Genomic DNA, 24,173 nt, shown 5'->3' with positions numbered 1-24,173 from the left:
GGTCCATTCCAGGGTGTAAGCACTACGAGGGGGTTTGTTTCATTTTTGGAAGTTTTAAAGATGTTAGTAACAGGGCTTGGCTTGCAATTACCTTTACATACATACTTATTGAAGGTAGAATGAGCAAAATAAATGTTGTTTGATATGTTAAAAACTCCAGTAGGCAGAGACCCAAACCTCTGCTTTCAAAACAGGGTCACTCTTAACCTTAGAGAAAGTAACTTTAATAGCTTGCACCGTGGAAACCAACATGAAACGTTCCTGCTGATATTTGAGATTCATTGTTTGCACCGAATAATGGTTTGCGGAGTTAACGGTAGCCTTGTCTTAGGGTATTTCGTTCATTTGTCTGGAACATGAATAGTGACATGTATTAGCCTTTACCTGGTGAAAGAAAGCTTCAGGGGAAATGTGTTTGGAACTATCTCAGAGGACTACTCCATTTTGCAGAAGAGAGTGGGAGAGAGAGTATAAAGAAGAAGTGTTGGGGCCGACCTGCAGCTCTCATGTCCGGGTTCGAGCCTGGGAGGTATTTTGGAACTGGAAGAGAAGAGGGAATCTAGGTGGGTTGAGAAATAACGGAACCAAGACAACTAGTCTGCTCAAGGTTCAAATTTTTAATGGCGGACACGCTTTATAAAGGAGAGGGGATAGCCCATTCCCGCCAAATCATCCTTGGAGCTCAGCTGCAGGTGACCACGTGCTAGGCTGACTCCCAGCCTGGTAGCAGCAGTGGCAGTGGCAGAACAATAGAGTGATCCAGGGAGGCAGGCTCCACCCTAGGTAATCTCCTTAGTGGTAAGCAAAGTCAAGGTCTGGCTCAGCCTGCTTCAGGCTTGTGGGAGGCTACAAAGAAGTAAGGAGATTCCAACACTTCATTAACCGAATGCATGGAAGGGGATTTAGTTCACCTCTGCAGACACTTTTGGGTCTGACTTTTTCTGGGAGACATTTCAGTGCTCACTGACGTGAATGAAATCACCTCTGGGTTTGCTGCGCACGCCCACAGAGCTGGTGTGTGTGTGTTTGCCATCGCCGTAAACCACGCTTGTGCTCTTTAAAGAGATCTTTCAAGACTTTTTGAGCAGTGCTAGTGACACCTGCGTCTATCTCAACCGGCCATTGCTTTTACTGTCCTCAGGGCGACAGAGGGAGAGTTCTCTGAGGTCATTGTGTGTGACAGGAAAATGGGGCCTTTAAGTCCCACATGACTCAGGTGTCCTCACCTTTCTACCTACACAAGCAGATATTTATATTTGCATTTAAATATAAAGTTGTGACAGCTGGCACTCCCTTGCCCTAGGTTTGGTGACAGGAAGCTGTCAGCAGACTGCCTAAGTGACTTCTGGGTCATCTTGTGTGAGTAAGAGGAGCGTCAGCTGCTGACTTCCCGATTGGCCCTCTTCCACACTCCACTCTCTCAGCACTGCTGCCATTGTGACCTTGCGGCTCCTCATGACTTCAGGGCAGGAGCGCTGCTCTCCTTCCCTGTGTGGGCTCGAAAGCAGCCAGCCAGGTGCTTCTCTGGGTTCTGGCAGTACAGAGCTCAACTCGCTGTAACTTTCAGCAAAAGTCCATTCCATGTGAGAATAAAAGAAGGAAGAGTGAACCTGGGAAAAATTCAGCAGTGATTAGAGGACATGGCCCTCTTTACAGCGCACGGGCTAGGTGTCTTCCTGGCTTAGACTGTGAGTGAGACTGACCTGGGAGCAAGTGGCTCATTGGTCGTGCAATCCCAGGAGTGGTGGAAAGGAGAGTCTAGGTTAAGTATCCACAGGAAGAATAACACCATAGCCAACTAGGGCTCCATCCCATGGTGTGTGTGTGGATGCCAGAGGAAGTCTCGGGTGCTGTTACTGAGTAGCCGTCCAGTTTGTTCTCAGACCAGGCTCTCTCACTGGCTTTGAGCTCATCCACTAGATTAGCCTGCTTGGCCAAGTGAGCCCCAGAGAGCCTCTGGCCCTTTCCTTCTTTCAAGCTCACACCACCAAACCTGCCTTTTTACCTGAGTTCAGGGATAGAATTCATGTTCTCATGCCGGCCTAACAAACGCTTTACCCATGGAGCCGTCTCCCCAGCCTGCATGGGGAAGTTTTCAGGAATAGAATCGAACCGCTTTGACTACTGTGGTAACTAATCAATAACCACATCTGGCTAGCAAATATTTGGAAAGTAGTTATTCAGAACTGAGTTGCATTCCAAATGTCAAATAGACACTGGAGTCCCAGCACAGTATCACAGAGAAAGGGAACAAAACACCTCACTGTTAACTTTATAACGACCACACAACCTCATTATATTTTAGATGTGCAGTGCTAAATACCGTGGTGAAATCAACTTCACCTGGCTCATTTATTATTTTAAGTGTGGCTACTAAAAGTGAAATGACCGAAACCTACAGAGTTCTGACTCAGTCACTGAGACAGGCAGAGGTCATGTGAGCTGCCTTTGTGACCCACACAAAGTGTTTAAGGATAGATTTGGTCTTGTTCCGTTAAAAATCTTTGGACTCAGATAGGTGCGTTCCCCATGTTGTTTTCTCAGCCCGTGAAACCGGTGATTGAGGAAGGTGGGGGCCGTGGACAGGATTCCTGCAGCATTTGGCTTCTCTAGGCTTATAGAGGCATTCAACAGTTCTCTGTCATTGACCTGTAGTCTCTGCCTTAGCTTCACTAACACCAGAAATAGGTGTTTGATGACTGTAGTGACCCTTCAAATATTTCAGAGTGTGGCCCCTTATAGTTTAAAATCCTGGCGCTAGGTGACAATGGGTTAATGACAGGGAATGGAAGAGCCACATTTGAAATCAAATGACAATAAGCTTCTCGACTATCAGAGCGTGAACTGCCTACCATCTGTCCAGCAAAACAAAGATGGTCACTGTCTTCTTGAGTGGTCTCAGCCAAATATCCACCTTCTCTGAATTCTGCACTATCACACCCAAGTAATGTGACCAGTCCTTCCTAGAGAGTCCTTTTTGCCCTGTTCACAAGTGCCTGATGGAATGTCCAGAGAAAACCCCATGTCTGCTGGCACATCCGTGGGCATCTGAAAAGTGTGCTTCTCATTGTCCCATCAGAAATGCCTGTCCTCTACTTAACACAGGTGACAAGGCTGGGACCACTTCTAGGAAGGTCCCCCTCTCAGGTCCCCACATTCCTTTGAGTCTTTCTTTGAGTGTTGAAAGAAAGGAGGTTTGACTTCAGAGTATCAATGGAGCAGTGTAAAAAGGTCAGGTGAGACTGTCTTCCTTCTCACTTCTCCATTTATTAAATGTATACTGGTCAGGTACTCCCACTTGCTAAGGCCTCTTACGATCCTGAGGATAAGGTTCTCATGAGATCTATGTAACACTGGAGGGAGCCAGACCATAACCAGCTAAAGCTGATCAGACCAAGAAGACTGGGACACGGAGACAGCGACTTCGTACACGTCCACATTTGCCTGGGTGGTTACACCTCAGAAAGGATGCCCAGAAGTGGCATTGTGAGTGGGTGATACTGAAGGGAAGTGGGGATGAGAAGGGGAGAGAGAGGGAGGAAACAGCCGGAAGTGTGCAGGAGCAGCTTTCTAGAGAGGGGGCTAGCATTCGAGAATATACTCCAGGATTCTGGGGCTATCCTCCACCTGCTTACCTCAAATATGAACTAAATTCTGTAGCAGTTAGGAGCCAGATGGAACCAATCCAAAGAACAGAAGAGAGTTGTTGCCTGCCTGAGATCGGAGGACAGGTGAAGGAGAAAGAGAAGCGAGTAGTTAGAAAATGGAGGGTATGCACTTCCTGGGAGAAAATAAACAATGTTGCAAGGACAAGGGGAGCACAGACTACTCTCAGGAGTCTTCTAAGCACCTGTCTAATAGCTGCATCTTCAGAGGAGAGGGCGCAGATCTAAAGAATCAAAACGGCCCCCCTACTTCCAGCTCAATCCTTTCTGCCTTGGGTAGCCTAAAGAATTCCATAGTATGGGAGGCTTCAGTGGTCAGTGCAGTAAAGACTGTGCCAGCTAGGGGGATGAGCTGGAGTCCACTTAAGTTGCCAGGACACAGAAACAGGAAAGATGACTTTTCTTTGAAGGCCCAAGATGCTAACACACACACACACACACACACACACACACACACACACACACCTCGGTCAAAAGATGGCCTGGGGTTAAAGGAGGCTCTGGCAGTCTTCCCTGGGAATGTGTAGCCCACGAAGGAAATTCTCACAGGTCAAGGCAAACACACAAGCATAGAGTGAAGCCCTTGGTGTTTATGTAACTGATCAAAGGTTTACAGCTAAACTGTGTATTGGCTTAAAAGCATGACTCATCCAAATGAAACAGGCTTTTAAACACACACACACACACACACACACACACACACACACACACACACACAGAGCTTAGGTTTTCCACTTATTGTTGTTGGGCTATGTGACCTTTAATGACTTTGAAGTCCAAAAATATGGACGCCTCCAACAGTGCATGCGTGTGTGTGTGTGTGTGTGTGTGTGTGTGTCTGTGTGTGTGTCTGTGTGTGTGTCTGTGTGTGTGTGTGTGAAGCCAAAGGAGAACAGGTTGCATCCTTTATATTGTTTAAAGGAAATGTCAGAATCAAGGCCCTGCTCCCTCTTTGCCCTCAGCCTCCTCAGTTTGAGGAGGATTGGGGGTAAGGGTAAGGGTTGATGCAGGGCCGGGAGGAGTGAATGCCAGAAAGGGCTCTGAAGAGAGGATTTTACTTTTCTGAATGCAACAGAAAGCAGGTCGACCAGGTATCCTTGAAGAACACTGATGATAATGGTCCTGAAAAGACTGAGAAAAAAAAAGGTCCTTGGTTAGGTCTGGTTCATAGCAGAATTGTGTAAGTTCAGCTTTTTAAGACTTTACTTTTAAGATGGGTTTTTAGATGTTTTAACCTTCCTCTTAGCCCATCACCCACCAGAGGTAGTGGAAAAGAAAGGTTTTTAGGATAGAGGGGAAGTGGACCTGTTTAAAAATTGTTTTTAGAGCAAATCTAATCTGTGCTGTCAGGAAGTCAGCAGCTTAGTTCACAGGAGTCAGCAGCGGCAGCTCGATCTAGTTTATTAGTGGTGTCAGAACAGTAAACACCAATCAGTCATGGCATGGCAGAAACAGCCAGGCGTCAGCAGAATTGGCACGAGTCAGTGGGAGAGACCAGGACCACCAGGGACACCAGGACAAGTTCTCAGCTGTGCCTCTCTCAGTGAGGAAGCAAGACCAATGACATGTCGCAAAGCTAGCTATGTAAGCCCCTGTCATTGTCTATTTATACTTTCTCCAAAACCATGCGCCTTCTACAGTTCTTACCTTAGCACGTGCCTTGCCTTAGCACGTGCCTTGCCTTACCACGTGCCTTGCCTTACCACGTGCCTTGCCTTAGCACAACTCCATGTGAGTCTGCATCAGCGGACATCACTTTGTCAGTTGGCCGGAGTCTCCAGAAGCAGCAAGAAGCCACCAGAACACCAACAGAAGCTTTTTGGTGTATTTCTCTCTATGGAGTCACCACAAATGGAGCTCAGCTATGCAAGGTAAGGGGAACCAATACCCACATGTGTCCTTTGACACACTTACTTTATCAAAACATTTTTTTTTTATCCATGTCTGCTTCAGGAAAACTTTCTTTTACATGTCTGTTTTAACAAAACACCTTTTTTTTTTTTTTTTAAACCTGTGTCTGCTTTAGTGAAATTTCTTTTTTCATGTGTCTGTTTTAACAAAACATCCTTTTACTTATATCTGCTTTAGAAAAACACTCCTCCATGTGTTTGCCCCAGCGAAACATCATTAGACACAACTGGCTTTCTAAGGAAAACCAAAGTTTCCACTTCAGAATTGCATCTGCGCTTAGGAGTTTTGGAAGTAAAGCTGATAGGTTAGCCCAACGCCTTGCTTTCTCCCCTTCGGGATGTGCTTGTCTGCTGTGACCCCAGGTTTACCTGACTTCCCCAGGCAGCTTCTGACCCCACAGGGATCTTGCCCTGGCTCTGCTCTGCCTTCTACAGTCATTTCCAGATTGAAGTCACAGTTGTTTATATACAAGAAAGGACTTCCCTCTACACTTTATCAGTACTAAGTGTGATGTTTTGGACTTGGGTACATTTCTCATAAGTTTGGGGTAAACTCAGGGTAGAAGGGAAATACCATCACGGAGCTATCTCACAAAGTCTTCAGAGCTGTCCGAGAGTGAGGAGCTGGCATAGCCAAGCACTCGCCAATCTGAAGAGATGATTCTTATGTGGTGTGGCAAAATCATTTATGATTAAGTTCTCTAACCGAATGTACAAAGACAGATACTTGAGTGCCAAAGTCATAGTTCTTGGTTGAGATGTTTACCTGAGGGGGGGGGGGAGTCTAGACAACACACACCAAGATAAGAGTCCTCACTCAGAAGAGTCAAATCTGTATTTCAGTCATGCTGGAAAACCAGCTAGTTTCAGAATGCCCCCAGTTCCCCGACAGACTGGAGTATAGACAGCAACCAAAATCAACCAACCAACTCTCTAACCAACCCACTGTCTAATCATCCAACCGAAACACCAAGATAAAGGTAGCATTTTAACTGACAGACAGTATTGTGACATACAAAGGGTCCTTCCAAAGATAAGGACTTCTGTGTGCAGTTCATGTGTACCATCTCCATGTGTGTGTGAACACCAATGCCTGTATGTGTGTTTGAGTAAGCATGTATGTATGTTGGTATGTATGTAGGCCCAAAAGGGCAAAAGCAGCAAGCTTTCTCCAGTGCTGACCCATCTCTCCACCCTCATTCAGTGCTGACCCATCTCTCCACCCTCGTTCAGTGCTGACCCATCTCTCCAGCCTCATTCAGCTTTTTATGTGTGTGCCAGGGCTCTGAGCTCAGGTCCTTCTGTGTCTGTGGCAAGCACTTTATGCATTGAACAACCCTTCTGCCCCCTGTTTGCTTTTTTTTTTTTTTTAGGGTCTCACTAGGTAACCTAAACCTGGCTTTGAATTTATAATCCCTCTTGCTACAACCTCCCGAGTCTTGAGATTAAAGATAGATACTTCCATGCCCAGATATCCCAAGTTTTAGATCGAAGTTTTGAGTTAACAAAGCACTACCAACACCCACAAGCTTATGGTATAATGGTATTTCCACTTCAGTGAAGAAACATCAGGAGCCTGAGGGAGGAAGTCAGTGAGCCAGTCCACAGGGCCAGATTCCGGGTGTCCCACGTGCAACCATGCATGGCTGCACAGCACACCATCATCTTCGTTTTTACTTACCTCTCCTAGTTCCCACTCTTGGTAAGCTGTCCACCTTCGTGGAACAGGAGGGAACATAAGAACACCCTTTGCACTATTGCACAACGTTTCTGCAAGTCTCAAGATAAAAAATATAAAATGAAGCCTGACATATTCTTTTAGTGTGGATGGTGGTTTTTGCAATTCTGAAGAGAATCGTAAAAGCAGCGTGTATAGCTAGGAGTAGAGCAGCATTTTATTAAAGGACCCTCCCTGGGCAGCGATTTAGTTGTTTCTCTTCTTTATTGGCTCTTAGGACAGCACCACACAGCATGGATTCTCGGACCATGCCTGGTCCCACTACCATCATCATCATCATCATCCTGAACATAGACTTTCTGACAAACATCAATAACTACAACCCTTCCAGATCCAACTCCATCAACGCTCCAATGACTCTTCTCTGCTCACACACACACCCCTGCTGTCGGCTGGCTCCCCAGCCCACCCCCTCTGCTCTTTCAGTTTTTTTTTTTTTTTTTTTTTCGAGACAGGGTTTCTCTGTGTAGCCCTGTCTGTTCTGGAACTCACTCTGTAGACCAGGCTGGCTTCGAACTCAGAAATCTACCTGCCTCTGCCTCTCAAGTGCTGGGATTAAAGGCGTGTGCCACCACTGCCCGGCTTCCCTCTGTTCTTTCAATGTCCACAGGCCACTCTCCATTTCCAGTTGGGTCAAGGTCAAAGAGCCGTGCTTCCAATGGCAGTAGATGTCCGGCAGGTATTGAGGTTCAAGCAGATACGCCTCAGGATTTAATATCTGTTCTCCAGCCAACAGCACGTGTGACATTCTCAGCGGCATGGACTCTGAACAGGTGGCTGTCCCATCTGTCTTTCAACAGATCAGAGGGAACGGTGGCAAAGGGCAAGGCTGGCTTGTAATGAGGGCACCTCTGGCAAGGAGATATCCACCCCTACTTTCTCTGTTGGATGGCAATATTGTTAAATCTCTGCTCCCAGTCTCTAGTCTCTCCTAAGCAGGGTACTGTGTTCCCCGCTGTCTCATTCTTTGAAGCACAGCTCGTGTGTTTGGAGTCTTGGTTCTTAGCTGGTGGAGACATTTTAGGAAGCTGTGGAACCTTTGAGAAGCAGGGCCTAGCCGGAGGACGTGGGCCACTGAGGGGAGTGGCCTGAGCTTTGAAGTCCAGCCCAGTTCTGGCTTCACCTCTCTTCCTCTCACTCTCTTTCCCTTTCCCCCTTCCCCTCCCTCTCTCTCTTCTCCCTCCCTCTCTCCTTCCTGAATGCTGGTGTGAAATAGCCACCTCACTCTCTTGCTTCTACAACCACAAGCCATGGTTATAAATATAAGCCATTCGTGAGAAGTCGTGATCCCATTTCCTCCTCCTCCTCCTCCTCCTCTTCCTCCTCCTCCTCCTCCTCCTCCTCCTCCTCCTCCTCCCTCCTCCACTCCTTATCTCCAGCCTCCTTGGTGTTGTAACTATTTCTTGAACACCACCAGCCTAGGCATTCTATGTATACTGGCTCCTGTCTAACTTCCATCCTAACCAGGAGGTCGGCACTATGTATCTACCGTATAAGTCTTTACTAGTGTGTGCCTTCCTGTCTCAAGCTGTAAGAATCTTTCTAGATGATTCTAAATTGTGTTAAGCTGACAATTAGAGCTATCACCAAGATCACAGGTGGCTTTTGTGCTCTCCATGTCTTGAGATAGCCCCAGGCCTAGGCACATCCTGACAGCTTCCTGCCCTCCCCTGGTCCTCTTGGTGCCACGTTCCTGGGTCTCAGCAAAGTAGAAGTAAGGAAAGGCAAACAAAAGGCAGATTTCTCAGCTTCACTGCGAAGCAGATTTCTTGCAGGTTAGTTCTTTGGTGTTGGGTAGCGGTTCTAGTCCTTTCTTGCTTCTCTGGACCAAGAGAGTCACCGAGAAAACAAGTATGCCACCACCAGAGGGCGCTGCGACCACACAATTTTTTTTTTTCTGCAAAAACTGACCTCTGCAAACATAGTTTAGATTTCTTTTGTTTCTGAGGAGAAATTAAGGGTTGCCCGTGGTGGTGGCAGTAGTGGGGGCTGGGCAGGCGGTGAGAGGGCAGGCGGTGAGACACGAATTAATACGGAGAAGCAGAGATGGGAAGTGTAGCAAACACTCTGCAGGTGCCTTGCTGTGTCATTATTTGAAATTTTCAACTCTGTTGGAACACTTGCTTTCAATATCGAGCAGAGGACGATGCTGAGGAGAAGGGCTGTGCTGCCGAACAGAACTGGGTGACAGCCCCAGATCTATGCTCAGTAAATCTGTGACTACCCATGGGGGCCAACGAGGCCTGGAACTTTCTGTGTAGACAAGGCTGGCTTCAAACTCGGAGAGATTGGCCTGTCTCTGCCTCCCCAGTGCTAGGATAGTAACACCGTGCTGCTAGACCCTGTGGCCGGCCCCTAGTTTTCTCAACAACGCCATGAGGCATTTGTGAGAATTAAAGGAATGAGGTTATAACATGTCCTGGTCCCAGAGAGCCACAAGAGTGCAGCGCTATGACAATGATATATTACTTAAACCTTAAAAACAATCCTGTGTACATGTGTGTGGTATGCATGCAAGTGTGTGTGTGTACATGTGTGGGTACAGGTGTATGAGGCGTGTGTAGGGCCCAGATTAACCCTGGGAGTTTTCCTCTATCACTTTACACCCTATTCGTAGAGGGTGGGTCTCTCAGTAAGATCTAGAGCTCACTGGTAGAGCATCTAGCCAGCCAGCTTACCCCACGCGGTGGTTAGCTTTAACTGCCAACCTGATGTAGCCCAGGGTCATCTGGGAAGGGAGTCTCAATTGAAGGAGTAGCCGAATCACATTGGCCTGTGGGGATGTCTGTGGGGGGTTGTCTTTGTTCTTAGTTGCTGTAGGGGAGCCCAGCCTACTGTGGCCTGTGGTCCCGGGTTGTCTAAGAAAGCTAGGTAAGTGTGAACCCATACGGGAGCCAGCAAGCATTGTTCCTTCATGGTTTCTGCTGCAAATTCTTGCTTGGGTTCCTGCCCTGGCTTTGCTCCGTGACTGACTGTGATCCAGAAGTGTAAGTCAAATAAACTCATTCCTCCCCTAAGCTGCGGGTCTCAGTGCTTCATCGTGATAGCAGAATAAGGACACCAGGACACTGTGCCAATCCCGTCTCTACCTTCTGAGCATGGGAGTTTCAGGTGGGCAGTCATGCCTACTCGGCATTCCCGTGGGTGCTGGGGTCCACACTCTGGCCCTCGTTCCTAACCAGCAAGTGTTCTAACCATTGAGCCATCTTTGCAGCACATTGACAGGTTTTGGCTTTATGTGGCTCAAGAAGGCCCCAGCTGTGGCTTATTGTGGCCTGCGGTCCAAAGCTGAAGAGCTGGTATGAGAAGGAGTACACGTATGTAGGGGAAGGAGTGCATTTTGGAGAGTGGGATGGAAGAGAGCAAGCTACGCCACGGAAGAGCCACTTGCTTCTTTAGATCAGTGTCCACCCTGGCAGGAGGGGCCCAGCAAGAATCCACCTGTGATGCTGCATTTGAGAACCCAAGAGCCGGGCTGCTATGCTGTCACAGGAACTTGGCTTTCCTGGTACTTGAGTTCTAGAAAATGGAAAAGGAGTGCTTGCTCTTTTTTTCTTCCTTCCTTCCTTCCTTCCTTCCTTCCTTCCTTCCTTCCTTCCTTCCTTCCTTCCTTCCTTCCTTTCCTGTCTTTATGTCTTTCTTTCTTCCTTTCTCTCAAGGACTGCAATGCTAAGAGGCATTCCACAAGCAATCATTCACAAAGTCCTATTTTCAGGGTTGGACTCTGTCAATGCATTTTAACCACAAAAGAGAAAGAATTCTAATTGGAGGGTAGGGTAGTTTCAGGAATGGCGGTTTCTGCGCTGTGTAGTGGCAGGTGCTGGTGAGAAGCTGATTAATCCCATTCAATAAATAAGAGGTTGCGTTGAGCAGCGGCACGCTGGGTACCAAACACTTAGGTATAATTCCTCTTATTTCATGCCCTCATACCCTTTGAGGTATGCGAGGGACGGAGTGTTAACTAAGATTCGGTTTTACTTTGTGTGTATGTGTGTGTATGCTTCTGTGTTCTGCCGTGTGTGTGTGTGTGTGTGTGTGTGTGTGTGTGTGTTATATGGGCACATGCATGTTTAGGTACGCTTGCCCGGTGTATGCGTGGAGACCAGAGGGGGCTATCGGGGGACATTAGCTCTTTTGCTCTCTCTCCTTTATTTCTTGGAGATACAGTCTCTCTCAGAGCCTAGAGCTAGGCTAGTCAGCAAGCTAATTTGCTCTTACTCTGTTCTGCTTTCAAAGCATTATGGTTTCAGGTATGAGTGTGGCTATGCATAGCTTTGTTCTGTGAGTGTTTGAGATTCTAATTGAGGTCCTCATATTACCCACTCAGCCGTCTCCTCAAGTCTGACTTTTGAGTCTAACCAATATCTAGTGAGTGCAAAGGAGTACCTCACTATGATTTAATTTTCTTTTTAGATTTATTGATTTTATGTGCATGAATGTTTTGCTGACGCATAAGTCTGTGCACCACGTGTGTACCCGGTGCCCGGGGAGGTTAGAGGAGGGCACTGGATTCCCTGGAGCTGGAGCTAAAGATGGTGTTCAGTCACCATAGAGGTGGTGGGAATTGAACTTGGGTCCTCTGCAAGAACAAGTGCTCTTAAGTGCTGAGCCATCTCTGGCTCTCACTGTGAGTTTAGTTGGGACATTCTTGATAACCAGTAGCATCAAACATCTGCCCACATGACTAATGACTAATGGTTATTTATTTGTAGATATTCTCTGGAGAAGTATCTCTTCAACCTTTTGCCTGTTTTCAAACTGTTTTTTTTTTTTTATGATCAAGTCAAAGAATTCTTTTTGTATTCTAGGAATGTCTTTTTTCTGGTACACAGTTTGTAAATTCTTTCATTTAGTAAATTTTCTCCTCACTTCCTCATCTGTATCCTTTGAAGCACAAATGCCTTCCGTTTTAACATGCCAAGCTTGTTTTCCATTTGTTGCTTATATTTTTGGTATCATAAGAATTTAACGACAAATCCAAGGTTGTGAGGGTTTACTAGTAGGTTTTCTTCTAAGATATTTATTATTATTATTATTATTATTATTATTATTATTATTGGATTCCTGGTCTCGAGTAAGCTATGCTTGCCTTGAACTTGCTATGACATCTGTCACAACCGTGGACTTCTGGTCCCATTTTCCTACCTCCCAGATGCTAGGATTACAGGAATGTATCACTGTGCCTAGTTAGTGCAGCTCAGTGACTCTAACCCAGGCTTTAGTCCTTGCTAAGAAAGCACTGTTAACTGGCTCACCCACAACGCTCCCAGGAACCTTACAGTCCTAACATTAGAGTTCTGATCTGTTTTGAGTTGAATTTTATCTGCGATGTGAGAGGGAGGATCTAGCTTCACTCCTTTGCTTACGGGCATACGTTTTCTTCTCTCCCCTGTTCCACAGCCTCTATACTCCTGTTGAAAGTAAGCTGACTGTAGGCACCTGGGTTTGTTTCCACGTTCTCATGTCACCTGTTCATCTGTAGTCTATCCTTACGCAATCCTTCACTGACTCGTTACTTCTGAAGTTTTAAAACTGGGATACATGAGTCCTCCAACTCCACCCACCACCACCTTTAGTGATGTCTTCGCTGTTTCAGGCCCCTGATGCTCCTATAGAAACCTGTAAAACTTAAAGCTTTCAGGGTTGGAGAGATGGTTCAGCTGTTAAGATCACTGGGCTCTTCCAGAGGACCCAGGTTCAATTCCCAGCACCCACATGATGGCTCCATCTGCTCTAACTCCAGAAGTTGTCTTTCCATGTGTTCTGTTCTTTGATTCCTTTAACAATTTCATCCATTCTCAGAATCTGTCTTCTCCTGCCTTTATTAGTTGATTTACATATTCGATTCATTTCAAATGGAATTGTTCTCCTAAGAGTGTGTTTGTCCATCCTAAATGCAGAGAAATACCAATGACTTATTTAAATGTTGATTTGGCATCCTGAAATGCTGAGCTCAATGGCTTGTTTTGATTCTTTTTCATAAGCCCCTGAGGGTTTTGAGGATCGGGACTATATGATCGGCAGGCAGAGATGGCTTTGGTCTTGTTCACTTCACTGCAAATGAACTCAATTGTTCTGTAGAAAAGACTCCAGTTCTTTCCTCTCCTGATTCTCCTGCTAGACAACATGTCGGAGGCATCTCTCTGGATGGGGTGGGCCAGGAAGAACTGTCCATTTTTCTCTGACACTTTTGCTTGGTTGCTGAGGACTAAGGGCATCCATCCGTAGACTCAAGGATCTTTAGCTTGCCAGCAGGGAGGGTCACTCAGGGATGTGTCAGTTCTCTTACAGGAGCCGTCCTCTCAAAGAGCAGCCTCCGTCCCACAGAAGGGGTTGCGTGGACCCTCATCTTTGGAGCACACTCACCCCTCAGCATCAGATGTGCTGGGCCAGCGTGAGGGACACTCATGTCCTGCCCTTCCTCTGGAAGGCAAACCTCACCTGGGGAGCTGTGAGGTCCCAAGAGAGCCCTGTTCCTTACTCTGTCATGTGGCACTGGGGTTCTGTCGCATGAACTGAGAGTGGGGGGGGAAGGGTGTGGTGTTGGTTCAAATACCACACTTGCCTACAGACCTCACCGAATTAGCCTGCCTGCTTGCCTGCCTTCCTTCCTTCCTTCCTTCCTTCCTTCCTTCCTTCCTTCCTTCCTTCCTTCCTTCCTTCCTTCCTCCCTCCCTCCCTTCCTTTCTTCCTTCCTTCCTTTTTCCCTTTCCTGCCCTCTCTCTTCCCTCTCTTCTTCCTTCCCTCCATCCCCTCCTTTCTTCACTGAAGGTCAAACCCAGGGCTGAACACACTAGGCAAGCCCTGTAGAGCTGAAGGAACACATGCTGTATCCAATCCATGACCACGATGAGTGACTCAAGTGTGGTGTCCTCTTTGGAAGCAGTTCTCACCATTTCCCCATCAGAAGCAGATTCTTATAATGCAAACTGAGTGTGGAGGCCTCAGTATTGTCATCTGCTACATGAAGACCGTGTGTGTCTGACTGTGAGTCCGAGGTGATAGAGTGGAATGGAAAGCCACCCGGAGCCTAATTGTAGACTCTTGGGTGGTAAAGGAACACCTTACCTACCCTGCTGTCCATGCTGTCCGTTCCCAGGGTTGCTGGCTGGAACAGTCTCTCTGCCACCACACCACTCTTGCTCATGGTCCATGAACACCCCAACGATAGGAACCTCACTGATCTTAAACTATTATCCCCGTGAGCAATATGACCAAATAAAATGCAAACATCTAGGGCTAGATGTCAACACAGAAGGTCAGAATTTTAAACAACATTGTGTGACCAGAAAGTCCCGGGAACAGCTGCAAAATGGCAACTTGATGTTTGGGACCAAGTGCTCACATGGTGTGTCTAAGTTTAGAATCAACACAGTGTCTATTAAAGAGGGCCTGGACCGGCAGGTCTGGGACGTGATGATCTTTCACTCCGAGGCCGCCTGCGGCTGATTTGGATCCAATAATTTTCTGATACTGAGTGAAGGAGAGCCTGGCCACAGCACATGCCTCCAGCTCAGAAATGTGCCAGGAATTAGGATTTAAATGCCAGCTCTGTGAGACAGCACTGGCATTGCGCCACCCCACCCCCACCCCTCTCTGACCTGCTGTAACTCTTCACCACGGGCTCTGTGCAGATATACTCTGACCTCTCCAGCTCCCTCCTGGGTATCTCAGCCAGCTCCTTGTTGGGGGACGCTGACCTTGTGAATCCTCACCTGGGCCCCATCAGAAGCATCTCCAAGCCAACGGGTCAGCAGCAGATCAGAGCGAAACAAGAAAGGGACTGATGTGTGTCTTCTCAGCTTGGGGCCTGCTCTGGCAAGTTCCAGACGCACCTTCTTGTCTTAGTCTTAGAGGCACAATCTGCCATCCTAGCCCCGGTGAGCCAAGGAGTGTTGTGACGGCTGGGTTTGCGGCGTCTCACTCAGCCCCTGCATGGAGGTTTAGCATTGAGGCCTCTGAATGAGCTGTTGGCTCTGCTCTCTTCCAAGTGTCAGTGAATTCTGTTTCCTGCTGGAATCCTCTCTAAAGTTTTACCCTGTTTATCATTAACTTTTAAATTAATTTATTTAAGAGACGGGCTCTAATTGTGATGCCCAGGCTGGCCTGGGACTCATGGTGATCTTCTGCCCCCAGTTCCTGGGTGCTGGGGTTACAAGTGGGAGAGATGGCACTCGGCTCCCATTGCCATCTAGCCCTGGTAACAGCTTCTGTCTTCCCATTATTTTTTAGGCTGAAAGAAAACACGAGAGAGAGAGGGGGGGGCCTGGTGTTTCTCTCCTAGTATTAGTCCTAGGGAACTTCACACACTCATCTGGGTCCCCAGTCAACAAAATAGATGACTTTGTTCACATCCTGTCCTGGAATTTTGAGCCTCTGTTGGGTGCGTGAATCAGTGTTTGTTCCACAAGTTCCTTCCAGAAGTAATAAAACTAACATTTCTACAGAGCTGAGCTCTTGCTTGGAATAGAACTTGTTTGCTGTCAGAGCTTTTCTGTGGAATCCATGTAGAATAAGCAGTTATTGTACTTTGCTGGGATACAGGGTGTTTCAACACCTAGCATGTAGTATTCTGATTGTATTTGGGGGGAACTTGCCTCTTAGGGTTTATCAAATTTCAATCAATAAGCTTCTTTGTCCATGTAGAGGTACATAACTTTATGTTTCAAGAGAAATGGTTAATGGACCAGTTGAGGATGTGGGTTAAGAGGTACAAAGTTCAGATACATGTGATGATTGAGTTCTAGAGGCTTAATATATAGCCATAGGGTCAAAACTAACATCAGCCAAAGGGTGACAGCCAACATCAGACATAGGAGGAGCACAGCTAACAGCAGACATAGGAGGAGCACAGCTAACAGCAGACATAGGAGCACAGCTAACAGCAGACATAGGAGCACAGCTAACAGCAGACATAGGAGGAGCACAGCTATCAGCAGACATAGGAGGAGCACAGCTAACAGCAGACATAGGAGGAGCACAGCTAACAGCAGACATAGGAGGAGCACAGCTAACAGCAGACATAGGAGCACAGTCAACAGCACTGCACTGCATACTTAAAATCTTTTTTTTTTTTTTTTGGTTTTTTAAGACAGGGATTCTCTGTACAGCCCTGGCTGTCCTGGAACTCACTTTGTAGACCAGGCTAGCCTCCAACTCAGAAATTCACCTGCCTCTGCCTCCCAAGTGCTAGGATTAAAGGCGTGTGCCACTACTGCCCGGCTTAAAATCTTGAAATAAATGAACAATTTTTAACATTCTACACACAAAAATGTCAACTATAATTATGCAATTATTTTATAATTTATATGTACTTCAAAATGCCAAGTTTCAATAGGCCATTTACATTTATGTACTTTATCTCAAATTAAGAAAAAAAAAAGACCGGGCTAGGGAAAAAGCGAACTGCCTTTGTGGCACCATTTTAACACGTTGAAGCTTTGTCCTCACTCAAAATAAAGCAACCGAAGCCTCTGTGCATAAATAGAGGGGCTTTCCAACACCTAGCAATGCCATGGCCTGCAGGCCATGTCACAAGTCAGCCCAGGCAGCGCTCTCCCGAGTGTCTCGCTGGCATGGTCCCATGAGTCTACTGTGTTTATTTATAGTGGCAGTAGCATATTTGGCAGCTCAATGGTCTCTAACGGCCGATAACCCCAGATACCATGTGCTAAAAGTAACCCAGCTCCCACTACACTAGAAATAAGTGTTTGGGGAGGGAAGAAGATAGGAACATTCCAACTTTTCTAACGGGATAGGTGGATGGAGCAGCTCCATCACACGCCGAGGACACCTGTAAACTCACGGTGGAAGCTGCCAGGCCACGGTGGCAATCAGTGATGAAAATCCCCAGTTATTTCTGGAGTGGTTGATTGATGTTTCAAATAGAAGTTGATGTTTTGAAAGGATCCAAGCATACGGTGATAGGAGTTAATGAGGATAATGATGATGCTAATGATATTTACATTATTCCTTCTTTCCAAAGACTCTCCCAGCTCCTTTATCTCATTTGTGCTGAAAATGTCCCTTTGGAGTTGAGAGGCAGATGTTAGTAATCTTTTTTATTTTTATTTTTTTGGGGGGGGGGCGGGGCAAATAGAGGAAGAGTTGATTGCCTGGCTGTCAGGCTCCACTCAGAAGGTGAGTAGAATGAACGGAACTTGGGGAAATCAAACAGAGAGAAACGCCAATGTTTTTCAGTTTCCAGCCGCCCCTTACAATGATGCCAGGTCAAGCCTCACTATCATGGTATGGCTCAAAGCAAATGTCCTTGGGGAACCCTAACAGACTGACAAATGCTGTCTGAGAACTTCACCCCCGCATGCAGGGCTCTTGGCATTCCAGCTTGCACGGTCTTGCTGTGCTCTTCTGCTTATCAGTGTCAGCCAAACAGATCCACTTGCGTGACCCCACTCAATGTTTGTTCTGCATGCCCCTTCCCTCAGCGTGTTTCCATGTTGCGTGTGTATGGGTGTTTTGCTAGTGTATAAGTCGTGAACCATGTGTATGTCTGTGCATCATGTGCACACAGTGCCTGCAGAGGCCGAAAGAGAGCATAAGACCCACTGGGACTGGGGTTAAAGGACACTGAGCCACCAGGTGGATGCTGGGAATTGAGCCCTGGTTCTATGGAAGAATAACCAATGCTCTTAACTGCTGAGCCGTTTCTCCAGTCCCTAAGCATCCTTCCACAACGCCATCATTCTTGTGGCTCTAGTGTCTGTCTTCCTTGTCTTTTGCTGCATGCCATCTCCAGGAAGGCAGGGGATGTGACTCTCATTTCCCAAGAGCATGGTACCAGTACCATGTGTAAGGAACACCTGGTTTCGGAGTGCACATCCTATGTTCCTGCCGTGCTTCTGTTCACGATGCTCATTCAGCCTGGGGCGACGCCCATGCCAACCAGCTGAAGCCAGAGTAGACCTTGGCTCTCTTGAGATTCTTCTGGGTCCCTCAGCCTAAGAAGCACAGTGGCAAGGAAAGCAAGGGTAGCAATAGCTTATCAGTCCAGGACCTCACTCAGCGTATGTTGCACACTCCCACTGCTTCTTTACAAGTCACCTAGAAACCTGGGACCCCCGACTTACAGAACTGTGTGTAAGCCTTACTGTAAGCAATGCAATAGCTTGGTCCCCTGAACACCCTCTTGGTAATTCCTCTTCTGTGACTGTCCTGAAATGTATTCTGAAATTAAGAGAAATCGACACATCCAGACTGGACTAGTATTGGGTATACTCAGTAAGGGGGACCGTTTCCTCTGAGCAAATTTTTGAGGAGAAGCACCACTGACTATTTTATACCTATACGCAATTAGTAGTGCATATGATTAAAGTCAGATGCATTATGGGAAAAGACATGCACAGCAAACAAATCCTTATGTAACCCAAACCTGCCAGTCCAAACTTGAAGTCGTCATGCCTTGTTCCTTAGCCACCAAGGCCTCTTCCTCTTGGACAGTCCCAGACAGTGACCCAGTGTCCTTTGTCACTCCAGCTCAGATGTCCCACTGTTCTCTGGCAATGAATCTAGCCTGGACTTTTGTTTTGCTTCTGGATAAAACCCTCTGATGCTTTGCTACTTGTATGCACATCATCATTTTCTGAGTGAGACCTGGAAACACCCAGTCCAGACACCGCACCAACCTCTTGTTCTTTAACGGTTCTGTGTTGCTCACTGTTCAGTCCAAATATATGCACACTCGAGGTCTTACTTCCCTGCCCCTCCCAAGCAGCCAGTTCTCAGAAGACAGGGGCTGTGGCTCAGGGCCTTGGCAAGGTTGGGTTCCTGTTAAATATGTGGTCTCTTGTCTAAACTTACTCTTAGCCAGTGTTCTCTTAGCGGCCCCATTGCTAGACAACGTAGCTTGTCACGAGAAGGTATCTGTTCACTTGGAAAGCGTCATTGTCATGAGAAGGTATCTGTTCACTTGGAAAGCGTCAGGCAAGATCAGCCAAGGAACCTTGCCATGCAGGGTTCCCGTAGAGAGGACCCCTTTTCCCTGGGCGAGGAGCTGCAGACCCTGGCACTCAGTGGGAAGGTTTCATTTCCTGTTGGGTCAAGAGCAAGTTTGCAGAGTGTCCCTTGGCATTGAACAGTTATTAGCTCTATTGTCAATGTCATGGCAACCAATAGTAGAGAATTCGTTAGCTACATCAACTGAGAAGGTATGGGTATCCACTTGCTTGACCCCTCAACCTCCCCAAGGAGCTGGAGGACTGCTCTGCCCATCTGGGGAGCACTACGGTGTAGCATCCTGTTACTATGACAGGACTGAACTAACTGTGGGGCTGTGTGGAAGCCTCTAAGTGGCGCATTTCGACAGTCTGAGGATCCCTAAGGGCAATGTGAACATAACACATGTGGGTGATGTCATCGTGGGATTTAGGAAGGGCCATTCTGTAGGTGTATTGTGGAAGACTAGGGGCTGTTACAGCTGGTGATGTACACCTGTCTTTGCTGAGGTGGAAAGATGCCTCTAATTCATTTTTGAACAAAGAAAGTAGACTCTAGAATATTATAACGATGTCGAATTATTCAATATCTATTCATAAATGTGTGGTATTTTCTGAAATGTTAAGAGTAGTTATCTACGGGGGATGAGATTTTGCGTAATTTTTCTTGAAGTAAAAATTGAAATACATTTTATTATTAGCACTGTGTGTGTATGAGGTACATGAATAGGTGTGCGCAGGCCACCTTGCAGGTGTGAACATCACAGGACAGCTTGTGAGATCCTGGGGGTTGACTTCTGGTTGCAAGGCTTCTGTGGTAAGGACCTTTAGCTGCTGAGCTATTCTGATAACCCCATCTTGATGCTTTAGATAGTATTTTTGTATTGCTTGGGTTTTATTTTCACAGTGAAGAGTTATTGCCTTTTTAATAAAACACGGCTCTTTCAGATTACAAAAAGCTACTGGGATACAAAAACCTCATAAAGAATAACCTTCAGATTTCCTTTAAAGTTCTTACTGTAAAACAAATTAAAAAAAACCCTCATTTCAAAGCAGTTTTGCTGCTGTTTATTCACTGTACGTAGAGATGGGTTTCACAGACGTTTTCCTGTAAGTGTATCGTGTACGCACACTCCTCTGTCCTCTCCCTGCCTCCCCTTTGTCCTCTGCCCTCTCCCCTCCTCCCCTCCGTCTCCCTTACTACTTCCCATCAGGAACAAAGGAAGAAAAGTCATTCCGCTTAGCTGAATGGAATGCCATAACGTGCCAACTGGGCAACATGGTAAAAGAAGAAACGAGACAGACACTACTGGGCACGGTACAACTCACATTTTATTCTGTCTTGACTGGTGTACATTAGGAGCAGGCAGCTGGCAACTAGCGTCGGTGCAGAACTCCTCTGGACTAACAGGTCGTGGGAGATATGGCTGACTTTGGCACACAGACTGGATAACCACACATTGGCTGGAAGATGGCAGGCAAGAAGATAGAAAAAAAAAAGCACAAACCTAACACCGCACAGAAACTATGTCTGAATGTCTTAGAGAGTAGCATGCAACCCTACACAGGCCACACTGTGAGACTACAGCCTGGCCTAACTTCCCTTCTTAGAGATATAGAGATGACGGCCTTAGTGTTTGGTTCCTAGTAGCATTTTAGTGCAATGAACACGCTGTGGAGATCTGCAACCAATTGGTACAGCAACCCACCAGTTAAAGACATAGTGCTAACTATGCAATCCTTCTAGCTCATCTCTTCACTAAACCAACTCATACTGACCTGATCCTTCTTACCCAAGCTATAGACTTAGTTAAATGTAACTCCTCACATTGTTGTAATATCAAGAAGCATTTTTGTTGGTCTTCCCATCTTTGTGAGACACAACGGACGAGAGGGGAACTGGGGCAATGATTTTCCCTTTTAGAGGTAACGTTATGTGATGAGAACATCGAAGGGGCAATGCTGCGTGTATTTTGCGTGTTCACATCTCTGAATCACACAGGGGGTCTGAAGAGCAGAGTAAGATGGGGAAGAGGCAGCAACTCTAGTCAATTTCTCAGGACAAACAAGGAAAGAGGAGCGCAAAGGAAACGGGAACTGGAAAACCACCTCTGGTAGAAGAAACCGTTGCCATGGAAAATCTACTCACTCGTAACTGACTGCACGTAACAGGATGAGAGAAAGGACGTCAGTGACAGTTGCATGCTGGTACATATACAGTGGGCTGTTTTTCCTGTGGTGGATTTTGAGATGGTCACCTCTCTCAAGGAGAAATTGTTTTTACTAGTATATGGTCAAATTTAACCCCCAAAGGCAACCATAATTGCTGAGAACAAGTTTTCTTTATTAATTTAGGCAACTGGCTCACATTCATTTACCCTGGAAAAAACATAATTATTCACTCATGATATGTTGTGAAATATGACAGTGATCAGGATATGGTTCATTCGCAGGGTGCACAGAGTTAGATATTTGCATGTGCTATGAGTCTAAAGTTAGAGAAGCAAGGAAGAGATGGAGATGTCTTCAGAGAGATTGCCAAATATGAGAAGAGTGATGAAGGATGCCCTGATTGTCTCACTTCTATCCACTGGGGGGAATGCAATGGAGACCAGCCTCTCTTGTCTTCATTATGAGAAACACTGATCACAAAGGAGAGATAGATCTGACTTAGTCTTTGTCTCCTGAACTTTAAATACTGAATGACAAACTGCAGACTGTACAGCAAAGGTAGAAGTGACCAGAACTTTGATGACATGCCTGGCTGGGTCACTGTGCATTGTAAAGCACCATGTCCCTGCTCTGTTTCAGCTTTTAAGAAAAAAAAAAAAAAAAGGAATGCTCTCCTTCTTTGCTGTGGCATGCATGGCTCTCTGTGAGCGACCTGTGCCAGCTGAGCATTGTGTAATTTGAAGTTTCACTTGAATTCCACAGTAAACAATCATGGATATTTCACAGGAGACTCAGACATTGTTTGAGGCTGACCTTAGGAACCATTTCCTGACTGCGCTCCCAGGCCTGGGTGGAGGCAGCCCCCTCTGGCTCTCCCCGGACCATCAGCAATCATTGTACATGCTCTGCCTCTTTTGAAGGAAATGACTTTCTCAAGATCATGATGATTCTAAGGGGGTAGATACAAGGCGAGTCAGAAGGAAGCTCAGAAAGGCGGAGGTGGTGGAGTGGAGAAAGACTTCCCTCCATACTACAGGACTAGTCATGAGGCAAACTCATGGCATGTGACTCAGTCTCTCTAAGATGTACCCATGGGGTGTTTCTAGGCATCTGTATCTAACATCCTGCATCAACCACCTGAGGCTGGATTTACCTTCCTAGGTGTGGCAATGGGAAAGCCTGTCAGGGTGTGCCTCTGTGAGGTTCCTGTTCCCCGACCAGCCACTCTGACTTGCTGCTGGTGGTGGAGAGGTGGCTGTAAGGCAGAGAGAGAGGAGTGCACACAGGTTGGACCTTCGGGATGACATCCAGAACGCAAGAGCTTGGGTAAATCCAAGGTCAAGGCGATTACGAAAGAAGCGGAGAAGACCACAGAAAGACCCAGAAGAAAGGTTTTTAGGGGCGAGAAGAGAGGGGAATGGGAAAAAAAATCCACGTTCTAGGGAATTTCACAGGAGCCAAGCTTGATTCATGATACAGAGAAAGTCCCTTGCTTATCTGGCTGGCCGGGAAGACAGTCTTCAGAATGCCCTGCAGCTAAATCATTCCCACATTAAGGACACAAACACTGAAGTGAGGGGCTTCCACGCTATCAATTGCATTCCAATGATTCGTTAGTTCTGTATTTCCTAGGTTGCTTAATTCTTTTAGCGAATGCACAGGTTAGGTACCACCGTGAGGAAAAGGAGGGTGTGGGGAATGAGGTGATTAAAATTGGAATTAGTTTTTCTTTTCTTTTTTTGTAAACAAGAGTTAGTAGCACAGTGGCCCAGTAGATTGTCAAAGGAAAAAGGAGGAATAGGTACAGAGCCATCAGCCTGGCCTCGGCCACTTGCTGGCCACAGGGAAGGGACTCTCTGGCTCAGGAGTCTATCTTCTTGTTAATAAAAACGGAGCAGCAGGTGAGCAAGCCGTCCACCTTTTCCATCTCCGAGTTGCTCACAGGGATCAGTAGATGGTCCTTGAGTTTCTCATAGACCTGTGAGACAGTGGGAGTCAAGAAGGAAGAGGAGAGAGGGCGTTACATCCTGGCCTATTCCATCATCCTTGGGGTCAGAGAATTAATTCAGCTCATGTATCCATGCTTTTTAGTCATTTAGGCCCAAAATACACACGTTCACAAACCCACCCCAGAGCTGGCCACATGTGCTTGACCCCTTGTTCTGTGCTTTTTAAACTTCCAAATGAAGGATAGTCTCCAATGTGACTGTTGCGGAGTTGTCTGCCATTGTCCTTGAATCCAGTGCTAATCAGACCCCATGGCTGTGTGCCTGTCTGAACATCCCACCCTTCCCTTCGACACACTCCTAACTACACTCTCACGTTCCTTTCCTGACCAACTCTACTAGAAAAACGAGACAAATGTAAGTTAAGTGCGTGCTGCCGGTCACACTGTGTTTAAATTATAGGTGTGAATTTTGTAGCATCTTTCAACTGTAATGGAAAGCATGTGTCAAAGCATCCAATTAACTGTCCACAGATTTTTTTCCCCCCCTGTGATCAAAAACACACTTTAAAAAACAAAATTACTTGAAAATGCTGCTTAAAAACAACCCGGCCGGATTCTTTCAGCTTTCAGAAACACTGCGTTCCTTAAAACTCAGCACACTGGTTGGGGTGCAGGAGCGAACTGGGCTCTGAATCTAGGCCAATCAACTTACTACGGCCATTTCAGTGAAGTGACGTTCCTTCTGAGCTCATTCACTGCTAGGGCTGCTACAGGCACCAAAGATAATGC

At 46.6% G+C, this 24,173-nt stretch overlaps 1 protein-coding gene across 4 annotated transcripts in view; it reads right to left on the bottom strand.

Moving 5' to 3' along the window:
• Positions 1 to 20,578: 20,578 nt before the first annotated feature.
• Ddah1 (dimethylarginine dimethylaminohydrolase 1) overlaps positions 20,579 to 24,173 on the bottom strand; it is a 135,586-nt gene continuing 131,991 nt past the window's right edge. For all 4 annotated transcript variants that reach the window (NM_026993.3, XM_011240221.3, XM_030252803.1 and 1 more), the window contains exon 6: positions 20,579 to 23,414. In NM_026993.3, the coding sequence (NP_081269.1) occupies positions 23,298 to 23,414 (117 nt within the window). In that variant the 3' untranslated portion in view covers positions 20,579 to 23,297. The remainder of the gene's footprint in view (positions 23,415 to 24,173) is intronic.

This window comes from Mus musculus, chromosome 3, assembly GCF_000001635.26.
Source record: "Mus musculus strain C57BL/6J chromosome 3, GRCm38.p6 C57BL/6J".
NCBI classification, from domain to species: Eukaryota; Metazoa; Chordata; class Mammalia; order Rodentia; family Muridae; genus Mus; species Mus musculus.
The sequence above is the reverse complement of the archived record's forward strand: the minus strand, read 5'-3'. Positions and strand labels throughout refer to the sequence as shown.